This window comes from Xenopus tropicalis, chromosome 6 (genome assembly GCF_000004195.4).
Source record: "Xenopus tropicalis strain Nigerian chromosome 6, UCB_Xtro_10.0, whole genome shotgun sequence".
NCBI lineage: Eukaryota > Metazoa > Chordata > Amphibia > Anura > Pipidae > Xenopus > Xenopus tropicalis.
In genome coordinates, this window is record NC_030682.2 from 96,927,902 (window position 1) to 96,941,568 (window position 13,667).

General features: G+C 40.9%; 1 protein-coding gene across 3 annotated transcripts in view; it reads right to left on the bottom strand.

Moving 5' to 3' along the window:
- Positions 1 to 13,667, bottom strand: part of rbfa (ribosome binding factor A) — a 15,762-nt gene continuing 2,095 nt past the window's right edge. For 2 of the 3 annotated variants that reach the window (XM_031903835.1, XM_031903837.1), the window contains exons 3-7: positions 8,986 to 9,159; positions 7,089 to 7,201; positions 6,005 to 6,089; positions 4,925 to 4,971; positions 1 to 853 (exon numbers count right to left, since the gene is read on the bottom strand). In XM_031903835.1, coding sequence (XP_031759695.1) covers positions 433 to 853; positions 4,925 to 4,971; positions 6,005 to 6,089; positions 7,089 to 7,201; positions 8,986 to 9,159 — 840 coding nt within the window. In that variant the 3' untranslated portion in view covers positions 1 to 432. Of the gene's footprint in view, positions 854 to 4,924; positions 4,972 to 6,004; positions 6,090 to 7,088; positions 7,202 to 8,985; positions 9,160 to 10,553; positions 10,600 to 13,667 lie in introns of all 3 variants that reach the window. The other variant, XM_031903836.1, reaches the window with a different exon arrangement.

Here is a 13,667-nt window from a genome sequence, read left to right on the forward strand (position 1 = left end):
GTTGCATATGAGCAGTTTATCTTGTGTCACATTTTTTATTTATATATAAGTAATACATAATACGAAAAAGAAAAGGGATAAAAAAAGGGGGACACATAAGGGAGTCTCTTCATCTTGAGTTTAAAGTGATGATAAACTGCATGATAAATAACAGCATATTTATTAGGTTCTGTGGGATCCACTGATTTTAGCTTATAGCTTTGCAGTTACACATTGCATAGGTTGAACTCACTAATCTATTCATACATAACATCCCCACTATTCCTCAATGTCCCACTTAGGAAGTGACAATCTCATACAAACACAGCAGCATAGCATCTACCATTATACAGACTAAGTGCAATATACTAAAGATGATTGCAGGAGGATAGTCAGAAAAGCCGTCCAAAATGGATAAATCTCTTCACATTAAACAATATCCACAAAAGCAAACTAGGAGTTTTTACTTGTTACAGGAGTATTGTCTTTATTCTCACTTTTGCCTTCTTCCTCAAGTTCCTTTATTTCTTCTTCCAATTCAAAGTCTAGTTCATTTTCTTCTGCCACTACTGCCTCCTCATCTGGGTACGTGTCATTGTACTTGCTCAGCAAATAGTTCTCTAGGGAGTCAACTTCATCATGAACGGTCCCTTTGTGCTTCTTTTTCTTTAACATCTTTTGCTTCCTTATCTCTGCAAGCTGTTCTTGTTGCTTCAGTGACAAAGTACTGTGATCACTTTCTTTTATCCTGTCTTTCATTTTTCTTTTATAGTCCAAAATTTGTTTGTTCAGGTCAGCATGGTCAATTCCAAACATACTTGCAGGTGTAACCTGAGAGACTGTGGTGGAACCTGATGATGTGGAGTTCAATTCCCTTAAGAGAATAGTAAGTAAACAAACACTAGTTAGTTAGGTTGAAGACTGACAGAGCTACTTAGTAGCAGCTACTTTTTCATGGTTACTAAACACCAGAAAACACCCTGCCATAGACAATACTGAGAATGGCCTCTGCTAAAACACATGTAGAGACAATTATCAGTAAATGATCAGCATTGTCTGTTTTAGTAGCCACAACAAGTAGCTGCTACTAGTAGTTCCGTGTGTCTTCACCCTTAAGGGCAGTGACACACGGGGAGATTAGTCGCTGTGTGGCAAATCTTCATTGTCACGGGTGACTAATTTCCATTCGGCTAGAATGGCACGATTTGCCAAAGTCACCCGAAGTTCCCTCTCAAGGCAACTTCGGCAAATCACGGTGCCACGTATGCCATCCCACCGGCAATTTATATTCTAGCCAGTGGGATGGCATTGCGGGGAGATTACTCGCCGTGTGTGTCACTGCCCTAAAGGGGTTGTATCAATCGCTTCAGTCAGGTAAAAAGAGTGCTGCAGCATTGTGGAATAATTTTTCTTTTTTTTAAGCAGATACAAGCTGTATTTTATGTAGGCACACACAGATCTAGTAGCAGTGCTGTAGTTAAAGTGGTGGTTTAATGCAGATGATGCAGACGGTGATATTCTGAGACATTTTGCAATTGGTCTTTTTTGTAGTTTTTCAGTTATTTCACTTTTTTGCTCAGCACCTCTCCAGTTTGGTATTTCAACAGCTATCTAGTTTCTAAGGTCCTATTTACCCAAGCAACCAGATAGTGATAGAGAAACAAATATGAAAATGTGAAGGACTGAATAGAAAGAGAAGTAATAAAAAGTACAGATGTAGCCTTAGAAAGCAGTAGTTTATGTGCTAGAGTCAGTGACACCCATCTGAAAAAATAGAAAGAGGCAGAAAAGGAAGGCAAATAATTAAACAACTATAATAATGGTGACCAATTGCAGAGTTGCAAAGGAATAGGACCGCAACCTTTTTTTATCCAAGAACCACATTCAAATATAAAAAGAGCAATACAAGCATAAAACAATTTCTGGGGGTGTAAAATATGGGCAGTGATTGGCTATTTGGTAACCCCTATGTAGACTGGCAGCCTCAAGGAGGTTCTCTCTGTCAGTACACCTGGCTTTTATGCAACCCTAATGTGTCTCCAAGCAAGGAATTCAAAAATAAGTTTTTTAAGTATATTAATAGTAAAAAGATGCAGGTTGAGGGTGTGGCCCCATTGAGTTATAGTAGCAATATGGTTACAGCGGATACAGAAAAGGCAGATGTGCTTAACCAGTTCTTTTCTTCTGTGTATACAGTAGAGGAGCCAGTGGGCCAAGTCCCACCCAATAGCAGCACTGTTGCCTCAGCTCCAACTTCACAGTGGTTGGCACAGGATATGGTGCTTAAAGGGTTACACACGATAAATGTAAACAAGGCACCTGGGCCAGATGGAATACACCCTCGGGTACTGAGAGAGCTAGGGGCAGAATTACAGTGGCCCTTGTTTCTGAAATTCTCAGACTCTCTTTCATCAGGTATGGTACCTAGGGATTGGTAGAAGGCGAATGTCATTCCCATATTTAAAAAGGGAGTAAGATCTCAGCCTGGCAATTATAGGCCTGTAAGTTTGACATCCGTGGTGGGCAAGTTATTTGAAAGCTTGTTAAGGGATCACATACAAAATTATGTAGTGGAGAATGCCATTATGAGCAGTAATCAGCATGGCTTTATGAAGGACAGGTCATGTCAGACCAATGTAATTGCTTTTTATGATGAGGTAAGTAAGAAGCTGGACAGTGGGGATGCAGTAGATATAATCTATTTAGATTTTGCCAAAGCATTTGATACCGTTCCTCACAAACGACTGCTTTCTAAACTAAGGTCTATTGGTCTTAGTGAAGTCGTTTGCACATGGATTGAAAACTGGCTACAGGATCGGGTACAGAGGGTGGTTGTTAATGGTACGTTCTCTACTTGGAATAAGGTTCTCAGTGGGGTCCCTCAGGGTTCTGTACTGGGTCCACTTTTGTTTAACTTGTTCATAAATGACTTGGGGGAGGGTATTATGAGTAATGTATCAGTGTTTGCAGATGACACAAAACTCTGCAGGCCAGTCAATTCTATCCAGGATGTGACATCCCTGCAGCAGGATCTTGACCAACTGGCAATCTGGGCAGCCAAGTGGCAGATGAGATTTAATGTGTATAAATGTAAGGTCATGCACCTGGGATGTAAAAATATGCAAGCCCTGTATACCCTTAATGGGACTGCACTAGGCAAATCCATAATGGAGAAGGACCTTGGAGTCCTTGTAGATAATAAACTTGGCTGTAGCAAGCAATGCCAGGCAGCAGCTGCAAGGGCAAACAAGGATTTGAGCTGTATTAAAAGGGGTATAGATTCACGGGAGGAGGGGGTTATTCTTCCCCTTTACAGAGCGCTGGTAAGGCCCCATCTAGAATATGCTGTTCAGTTTTGGTCTCCAGTGCTCAAACGGGACATTATTGAGTTAGAGAGGGTCCAGAGAAGGGCAACTAAGCTGGTAAAGGGTATGGAAAGTCTCAGTTATGAAGAAAGACTGGCCAAGTTGGGTCTGTTTACACTGGAGAAGAGGCGCTTAAGAGGTGACATGATAACTATTTATAAATATATAAGGGGATCATATAATAACCTTTCTAATGTTTTATTTACCAGTAGGTCCTTCCAACGGACACGAGGGCACCCACTCCATTTAGAAGAAGGGAGGTTCCATTTAAATATTCGGAAAGGATTTTTTACTGTGAGAGCTGTGAAGTTGTGGAATTCCCTCCCCGAATCAGTTGTACTGGCTGATACATTATATAGCTTTAAGAAGGGGCTGGATGGATTATTAGCAAGTGAGGGAATACAGGGTTATGGGAGATAGCTCTTAGTACAAGTTGATCCAGGGACTAGTCCGATTGCCATCTTGGAGTCAGGAATTATTTTTTTCCCCTCTGCAGCAAATTAGAGAGGCTTCAGATGGGGTTTTTTGCCTTCCTCTGGATCAACTTGTAGTTAGGCAGGTTATATATAGGCATTATGGTTGAACGTGATGGACGTACGCCTTTTTTCAACCCAACTTACTATGTTACTATGTAATAAGCACCTGCTTTGAGGCCACTGGGAGCAATATCTAAGCGGTTGGTGAGCAACATGTTGCTCTCCAGCCACTGGTTGAGGATCACTGCTCTATAACATCCTAAAAGATAACTTAAAGTGAACCACCCCTTTCAATATCATTCCTCAGTATGTAATACTAGTTGAATAAAAAGGTTATTGATGGCACTACAACTCCTATCAACACACTGTGAAACAGGTAGAGAGCTACCCGTGTCATAATGGCTAATGCTGGTGTGGTAACATGAAGGAGTTTTACTATCTTTTGTATATCGTTGTATGGAAATGAAAGGTTTTAAAGGGGAAGTTTTTACATTTTGCACTATATAACACTAAGGTGTTTTAAGAAGTTTTTAAATTCACTACACTATGGGGCACATTTACAAAAGCACGAACGCTCGAGCATTCATGCGAACACTCCGAGCGTATTTTTGCAGATTTTTTCGGGCGTCCGCACGACTTTTTCGGACGTTTGCACGAAAAAAATTGGAAAGGTTTTACCGCTGTTTACAATTGTTCGATACGAAAATTTCGTGACTCTCGGATCGCCAATACGATATTATCGTGACTAATACGATTTTTTCGTAAGCATTTTCGCGATATTTGCGATCTTCCGAAATTTTCGTTTCCAATACGATTTTTTCCCATTCGTGATTCGGATTCGTGGATTAGTAAAATGTGCCCCTATATGTGTTATTATGAAAGTCCCCACAGGCTTCTTCCTGTACTTTAAATAGAGGCCGCTGCACAAAAAGAAGTTGCCAGTAATAAAGGTCTTTGGATAGACATGCAATGAATCAATATTAATACAACACTCAGTTTTTATCTATGCATATTTTACTTTTTCTTTTTTAGCACATTTATTCCAACAGCACACATCTTTATTTGAATCATGCATTATAAAAAGCATCCTTGTGGAAAACTAACCTGTCATGGTTTTCCCCAAAATCTGCAATAGCAAGTAATCTTTCAACCTGTAAATAAAGAATACACAAAAATATAAATTAATATTTTTATTGCACAAAACTAGGTTTAGTAAGGTATAAATTAGGAACTTTAACAATTTGTTGAAAGTGAAACACACCCCATTTTAATGATTTTTTTTGTTTTGGTAAATATTCATTAAAACATTCTGTACAGAGAACTAAATATTTGTAGAATGCTCACTTTTAAATCTCAGTGGATTCATGGTTACTTGTAAGGGTGAAGACATACGGAGCTACTAGTAGCAGCTTCTTGTCACAGCTCCAAAAATAGACAATGCAGATCATTGTCTATGTGTTTTAGCAGAGGCAATTCTCAGTATTGTCTATGGCAGGGTATTTTCTGGTGTTTAGTAGCCATGACAAGTAGCTGCTACTAAGTACTACTGTTTCTGACTACTAAAACAATGTAGCAGTAGCCAGCTGATTAATAGACTTGGAGGAGAACCAAGAGTCAGAAGCACAGTACAACAAATAATGGCTGTTGTGTGCATTTATGAGTGCTCAAATTTAAGAGACTCTGACACAACAGAATGCCACAGTTAAGCTGGTCATACACATACCGATGATATTGGTGGCACGAAAGATTTAAAATTGCTACGTGTGTGGCCACCTTTAGACAGTCCTATAGATTGCAAATAATATGGCAATGGTTCAGCCATTTGAAACCAAAAAAGGAATTTCTCATGTCAGTCCATTATGCCATATCACTTTCCTCTTCTTTTCACCCTATCCCCCCACCCATCCACTACCACCACTCTTGGTCCATTTTCATCTATTCTAATCTACATCCCTTCCACTGTCAAGCTCTGCAACCCTGTTCAAAATGTGGGCATTGGAGAATCATAGCCTAAGCAGTGCTGGAGATGTATGGAACAGCAAGGGGTGGTGCTCTTCTGTGCTAAAGCAGGGCACATTAATCCTGTAACAGTCAAAGCAAGCAAGCTTCCCTGTTACAAAGTGCTTTTTGAAGAGAAGACTGGAGTTGCAGGAACTGCATGGTGTGGCTTTAATATTTCCATACCTCTTGTACCATAGCATCTTCTTTATCTCTTACAAATACAACTTGGGGGACACTTCCAAGGACTTGATGAGTTAGCATTAGATGCCTGAAAACATAAATACGTTTTAATGAATACAATTTGCAAAAAAAAAAATGGTTGTTAAACAGTAGTAAAATTGTATGGTAACTACAGAAAACCTGTTAAGGCTGACCCTATATACTTAATGTAGGTGTTCTTTGCGGCACAAACAATTATGTTCATAAAAAAAGAACAAATACTTGAGGCCACATGAGAGAGCATTAGATGAGTGCTCAGTCAAGAAACCTTCTGCAAGTTCCCCATGAGAATGATTACTTTCATGTACAAAACAAACCCAGAGACCTTTTTTGGACTTATTGGCAATAAACGCAGTTAATGTTAAAGTTGTCTCACTGTCTAATTTATAAAATTTGCCCCCTAGACATAAATTACATGTTTTTCTTCAGAGGCAGGAAAACTATAAATAGCCATTATTTGCCGAGTGACAGTAACAGTAACTGCTTCTTTATACAGCATTCAATTAAATCTAAAAGAACCATCTCAGTGTCAGCTTTGCCAAACCTTTAAAAAGGCTACTCAAGTAATGGGCTGCACAGGTAGTACTTCATCTACAGTACATCTACATGATGTTCAGGAGGCTTAGCTAGAATTCTGCTTGCTTAACTTTGCCTATGCAATATATTATATCAAAAAGTCCACAAGGACAACTTAGCCATTCATACTATCTATACCTGAAAACACCGCCTTGAAAATACATTGCAAGCTTTCGGAGCTCTAAGGCCCCTTCATCAGGCCTGATGAAGGGGCCTTAGAGCTCCGAAAGCTTGCAATGTATTTTTATTGTTAGCCAATATAGGTATCATTTCTACAATACTCTTGTATTTGTGTTTTGTTGTTTTTTTATTATTATTCAAGTCCTTGGGGAGTGAGAATATACACCATACGACACACCACAAGTTATCTCTACTTTTCAGCACACGGTAGGTCATAACTGGTCATTATTATGCCAGTGCTGGAGTTATGACTCTCATGCCTTTACATACATAAGACAAGGCAGTGGCTTACCTGAATTGGGGAGCATACTTCTGAAGTACTAGTTCAATCTGATTATCAGTATCTAGGTTTCCACTTGTCATCCAGTATGCACGGCAAACTAGGAAATCAGCAGATACAGATACCTGAGAACAGAGCCCACAATCCGTTAATGAGAAACTGAAGCTGTGTAGAAAGTTAAAGGTGCATGAACGCTAAACTGTGCCTACAAAACAACCAGGACTCTAAATCAAACTAATAAAGTCGAGGTACAAAGTAATTTAAAAGGAAAACATACCCCCCCATTTTGACATGAGCTTATTCAGATGGAAAAGGTGCATTAACACTATCTGAACTTCCATAAAGAAATTTAAATGTATTTTTTATTTTCATTTTTACACAGACACAGCAGATTCTACATATTGAAAGGAAACAATAATGGTGAGGGCACACAGGGCTGCTTCTCTCTGCCTGTGTTTTGTAGGCAGGTGTATTGAAAAGGATTTATGTAGTTGCACCAACAATGACAGCATCAGCCTGAGTGCAGACTGGCCAATCACACAAGAAAAAAAACGAAACAAAAAACAAAAGCCTGATTTTTGAGCCAATCCCAGCTCAATGTAGCTGCACTTAGGCCGACACTGTGCTGTGCACACCCATAGAACAGTAGTTTTAACATGTATACAGGTATGAGATCAGTTACTTGGAAACCCGTTATCAAGACTGATCCAAATTACTGAGGCCATCTCGCATACCTTGTACTTGATCCCAACCAAGATATAATTAATCCTTATTGGAGGCAAAACAATCCTATCGGGTATATTTATTGCTTAAAAGATTTTTTAGTAGTCTTAAAGGACATGGAAAGGCAAAGTCACTTGGGGGTGCCAAAATGTTAGCCACCCCCAAGTGACTTTAATCGCCTACCTTTTACCCCGGGCTGGTGCCCCTGTTGGGAGAGAACAGCACCAGCCCGGGGTAGCTGCAGCGCTGACTTCTTCCTGCTTTGAGAGCGCGCGCATGCGCAGTAGAGTGGAAAGCCGAACTTTAACAGAGAAGTCGGCTTTTCACTCTACTGCGCATGCGCCTACCGCATAGTCGCAGCTAAACGAAGCAGGAAGGAGGAGGCGCATCGCCCCAGGTACCCCGGGCTGGTGCTGTTTTCTCCTAACAGGGGCACCAGCCCGGGGTACAAGGTTAGCGATTAAAGTCACTTGGGGGTGCCTAACATTTTGGCACCCCCAAGTGACTTTGCCTTTCCTTGTCCTTTAAGGTATGGGGATCCAATTACAGAAAGATCCCTTATAAAAGGTTTTATACCTGTATATATTGATGTTACTTCTTTATCCTACATATAACCCCCATATAAAAGCCTTAAAATAATCACTCAAAAACATATCATGACTAGTTTATAAGTTCGATTAGGAACTGGCAAATCAGTGCAGCTGAAGCTTCTTTAAGAAAGTCAAGAGTTTAAAGGGGATCTAAAATCAGATTTTAAAAATGCATATATAGATTCCTATCACTAAATAAAATCAGCTGGCTTGCAACTTAGCTCCAGGAGTGCAGTGAATATAAACAGGATAACCTTTGATGAATGTATATTGGAAAGGTTCTTAGAATTAAATTTGCTTTCACTATGCAAAAAGTGTGGTCCTACCACAAAATAAAACAATTTTATAATGTACGTCTACTAAAAATGTAGTAAGAAAATTTAATTCTAAGCACCTTTCCAATATATATTCATCAAAAAAATAAATCACAGTGGTTTCAGAATCACAGCCGAAAAGCAACACCACAGTACAGGAAAAATTCAACAAATGCATTTTTTTTTTCAATTATACAGGCCAAAATGTTTTTAATGCTCAGTGGAGATGGTAATGAAAAAACAACTTTTTACTACTGTAACAATTATAGGCATATGACATACCTTTGAGAGCTCCACATTAAGGTCACACACCTCCTGGCTAATTGCTGATGTCTGCAACAAGTCTGTTAATGCTTTGTACAAAATACTATTCAAAGCCCTGATGCGAACACTGTCTTCTCTCTTCTCTTTTCTTTGTACTTTCATCAGGCTTGCCAAACTAGCTGGCTTGTTTGCCTTTAAATCAAAACTCAAAGTTAAATCAGAAATGAAAGCTACAAAAAACAACTATTTAGAAAATAAAGTTCTATACAGGTATGGGATCCCTTATCCGGAAACCCTTTATCCAGAAAGCTCTGAATTACGGAAAGCCTGTCTCCCATAGACTCCATTATAATCCAATAATTCAGAATTTTAAAACTGATTTCCTTTTTCTCTGTAGTAATAAAACAGTAACTTGTAGTTAAGCCCAACTAAGATATAATTAATCCTTATTGAAGGCAAAACAATCCTATGGGTTTATTAAATGTTTTATTAGTGCTGGGCGGTATGACCAAAAATTTATATCACGGTATTTTTCAAAATTATATCGGTATCACGGTATTTGACGGTATTTTTTTTTCCCCATGCATGATTAGGTGACCACCCCAAACACCCGCCACCCGCACCCCCCCCGCCACCCCAAACACCCCCCCATCCGCACGCAGCCCCCCCACCCCCCATCCGCACGCACCCCCCCATCCGCACGCACGCCCCCCACCCCCCATCCGCACGCACCCCCCCCACCCCAAACACCCCCCCATCCGCACACACCCCCCCCCACCCCAAACACCCCCCCATCCCCTTCACATAAATATAACCCCCACCCCACCCCATCCCACCCCCCCAAACACAACCCCATCCCCTTCACATAAGTATAACCCACCCACCCCCACCCCAAACACCCCCCCATCCCCTTCACATAAATATAACCCCCCACCCCACCCCCATCCCCTTCACATAAGTATAACCCACCCACCCCCACCCCAAACACCCCCCCATCCCCTTCACATAAATATAACCCCCCACCCCACCCCCATCCCCTTCACATAAGTATAACCCACCCACCCCCACCCCAAACACCCCCCCATCCCCTTCACATAAATATAACCCCCCACCCCACCCCCATCCCCTTCACATAAGTATAACCCACCCACCCCCACCCCAAACACCCCCCCATCCCCTTCACATAAATATAACCCCCCACCCCACCCCCCCCAAACACAACCCCATCCCCTTCACATAAAATATAATTACTGGCCAGGCACCCCCCGACAGCTCACATTGGTATCCGACTCTGAATGCGTCCTAGCGATGGCGCTTTTGTAGAGTGTGCCCGCTGACGTCACGTGCGCGCTGACGTCACGTGCGCGCTGACGTCACGTGCGCGCTGACGTCACGTGCGCGCTGACGTCACGTGCGCACCCGGAAGTATTCAGCACACCGGTATGGGGGTATGTAGAAAATTCATATCGGTTTCAAAAAAAAAAACCGGTGATCGGTTTTTACCGGTATACCGCCCAGCACTATGTTTTATTGATTTTTTAGTAGACTTAAGGTATGGAGATCCAAATTACAGAAAGACCCCTTACCTGGAATACCCTTTGTCCCGAGCATTCTGGATAACGGGTCCTATACCTGTATAAACATAAGCATTTATAACAAGCAATTGGAGTTAAGAAGTTTGATACTATACACTGTCTTTTTCTTAAAGGAGAAGGAAAGGCTAAGTCACTTGGGGGTGCCAAAATGTTAGGCACCCCCAAGTGACTTAGATCGCTTACCTTGTACCCTGGGCTGGTGCCCCTGTTAGGAGAAAAAAAACACCAGCCCAGGGTACCTGTAGCGAGCGCTTCCTTCTTCCTTTCTCTTCTCCCGGCGAAATCCGTGGGCCGGCGCATGCGAATAGGAAGTAGGAAGCGCTCGCTGCTACCCCGGGCTGGTGCTGTTCTCTTCGTACAGGGGCACCAGCCCAGGGTAAAAGGTAAGCGACCTAAGTCACTTGGGGGTGCCTAACATTTTGGCACACCCAAGTGACTTAGCCTTTCCTTCTCCTTTAAGGAGGCCATATACGCGGCCAGATTTAAGCTGCCGATTGGAGTCCTTCAGACCTGATAATTAAAAATTCACAGGCTATTTAATAGAATAAGCTGGTAAGAGCCAAGAGAAATATCATAACTATACGGGAATCATGCAGTAAACTCAAATGCTTTTTCTAATCAGTAGGTCCTTCTAGCAGACAAGTGCATCTGATGTTATTATCTGTAGCTTTTTAAAGGTCAGTTACCAGACGGGTGATTTTCAAATTACATGTCAAAAATCATTGTTGCCTAATAAAAGAATACATCATTCCAAGCAACTTTCCAAAGTGAATTTATTGAAAATGTTTATTTGTATATGTACTTGCTATTGAAACCAGCATTTGCTGAAATCTTGTTACTTTTTAAACAATGTTGCAAAGGTCAGTCTCCTCCAGCAAGAAAGGTCGGTCAATCTGCTGCCTTGTGTTACATTGTTTCAAATCCCAAAGCCACCAGGGCAGAGAACAGAAAAGGACTGCCAAACACTACTTCTAATAGCAATTATATATACAAATATGTCAAAAACCTTTGTAAATTGTTAATGTATGTATGCGTTTTCTTTTATTAGGCAAAAACATATATTTTGGGTTGACTTGGGTTGGGTCCTTTAAATCAAGAATGCAACCATCCTTGAGGTAGGGTCATCTAACCGGCTGTAGGTGAGTCTCTCTGCCACAGCTGCAATACACACCAGTGAAGAGCAAACATGAGTGTAGTCATAGCTAGGTAGTACTCAAGGGAAAAGGTTGAAGTACATAGGACCTTTTCCAAAGAATCTCATACACTGAATCCTGTTCTGGTACCTTTATCACCCGATGGCCACCCAGCAAGTTCATTTAGTTCCCAGAGAGGCATGCCTAAACTTACTGGAGCCTGTGGGGTAGATATCACATATCCTAATATGTCTATACAGAGCTGCGTATAGACATTTAAAGAGCTAGTGACACAGCCCAAATTTTAACAGGAACATGTCATTATGACTATAAAAATCTACCTAACACTAACAGCCTATTACCCTCTGTCTTTCTTTAGACCACAGTTACTGACTTGTGATGCGCAGCAACACAGTTTTAAAGGAGAAGGAAAGGCTAATAAAGAGTTAATCTCAAGCTGCAGACATACCTTCAGTTGTCTCAATAGTGCCCTTAAGTCTCCCCATATTTCACCTGTTCAGAAGATCTGAAGCCAAACAGGAAGAAAAAACACTAAGCTGTGTTAAGAAAGTTCCCATAATGCCTCACTCCTGCACAGACATGCAGACCAAACTGAACATGCTCAGTTAGTAAGACTGAGTAAGCTTCCTGCTGATTGGCTTAGATCCACATTCCTAAGGAAGGTGGGGTGAGTTCTTAGCATTCTTGAGGGGGGGGGAGCAGGAAAGAGCAGAGAACAGAGAGCTGCGTGTCTCTGGCACAGGAATTACAGACACAACTAATCTTTTTTCAGAGAAGTCAGTGCAGCGTTTCTGTGAGTGCTTATGGCTGTATTTAAATAGACCTTTCTGATAAAGCTTACTTAGTTTTTACCTTTCTTTCTCCTTTAAACAATGCTCTCTTGTTAGGAGTGAAATGAATGAGACAAAGTCCAAACAGGCTGGGGCAGTGCTTACATTTGTCAACCCTATAATGGTTTTGCCCCACCACCAGGCTTGATGTCACTCAGTTTGTCATTCAAACCACTATGTGGCTGCTAGAGTAAATTTCTGATTTAAGTCACAGATGTCCCACTGTATATCTATAATAACCAACACTCAGTCCTAGATAGCAAACTGTTACCCTAGTAACAGCTGAGAGGACTACAGTCATGCACAGGAGATGCAGGATTTGAGACTCCAGAGAAGAGCAGTTGGCTTTTCCAGCTACTGAAGTTTGTCTGCTGAACAGGTGATTGGAAATGGGCACAGGTCACCAACTCAATGAACAACTGGGTGGTGTACATGTGGTAATGTTATTTTGGGGTAAAAAGGATGGTGTCAAAAAGTCCTAGAGCTAATGACCCAACTATGGCTTCAGAGCACCACAAAGGTGCTTTTCATAGGAAAGAGCCTTTGTAATAATGATACAGAGTGATGGAAATGACCTTAAAGGTCTCAAAAGTAACTGGGCTTCCAAAGGAAAGCACTACAAACTGGAAGTGATGCCCACTATGACTATTAATGAATTTACTAATTTAATTAATAGGAAGTTTTAGATTTTTTTTTTTATTATTACTGCAGTAAAAACAAAAACAAAAAAAGGCCACCTGTTCCACGGTAGTGTCCATTGATCAATAAGATTGTTACAGAAGACAAATCGAGGAATAATATTTTGTTTTTCTAAAGAAGCAAAGGACTTCTCCAGTAAAAATAATGGAAATTATTCTTTTGAAAATAGGCAGGCATTCCAGAGTTCCAATAAAGTTGAATTACCGCTCAAGTATGGAGTAAGATCATTGACCAATCACAACAAACAAAATTGACCAATCACAACAAACTTACAATTATATTGAATTGTAATCAATATGCGGATGGAAACCCTGACCTTAATTGTAAGTTTGTTGTGATTCGTCAATTTTGTCTTCTTCTGGTTAGCTAACTTGTCCTTAAATACTCAGTGTCTATAAGAAATTTTCTAGCCTATGATTAAG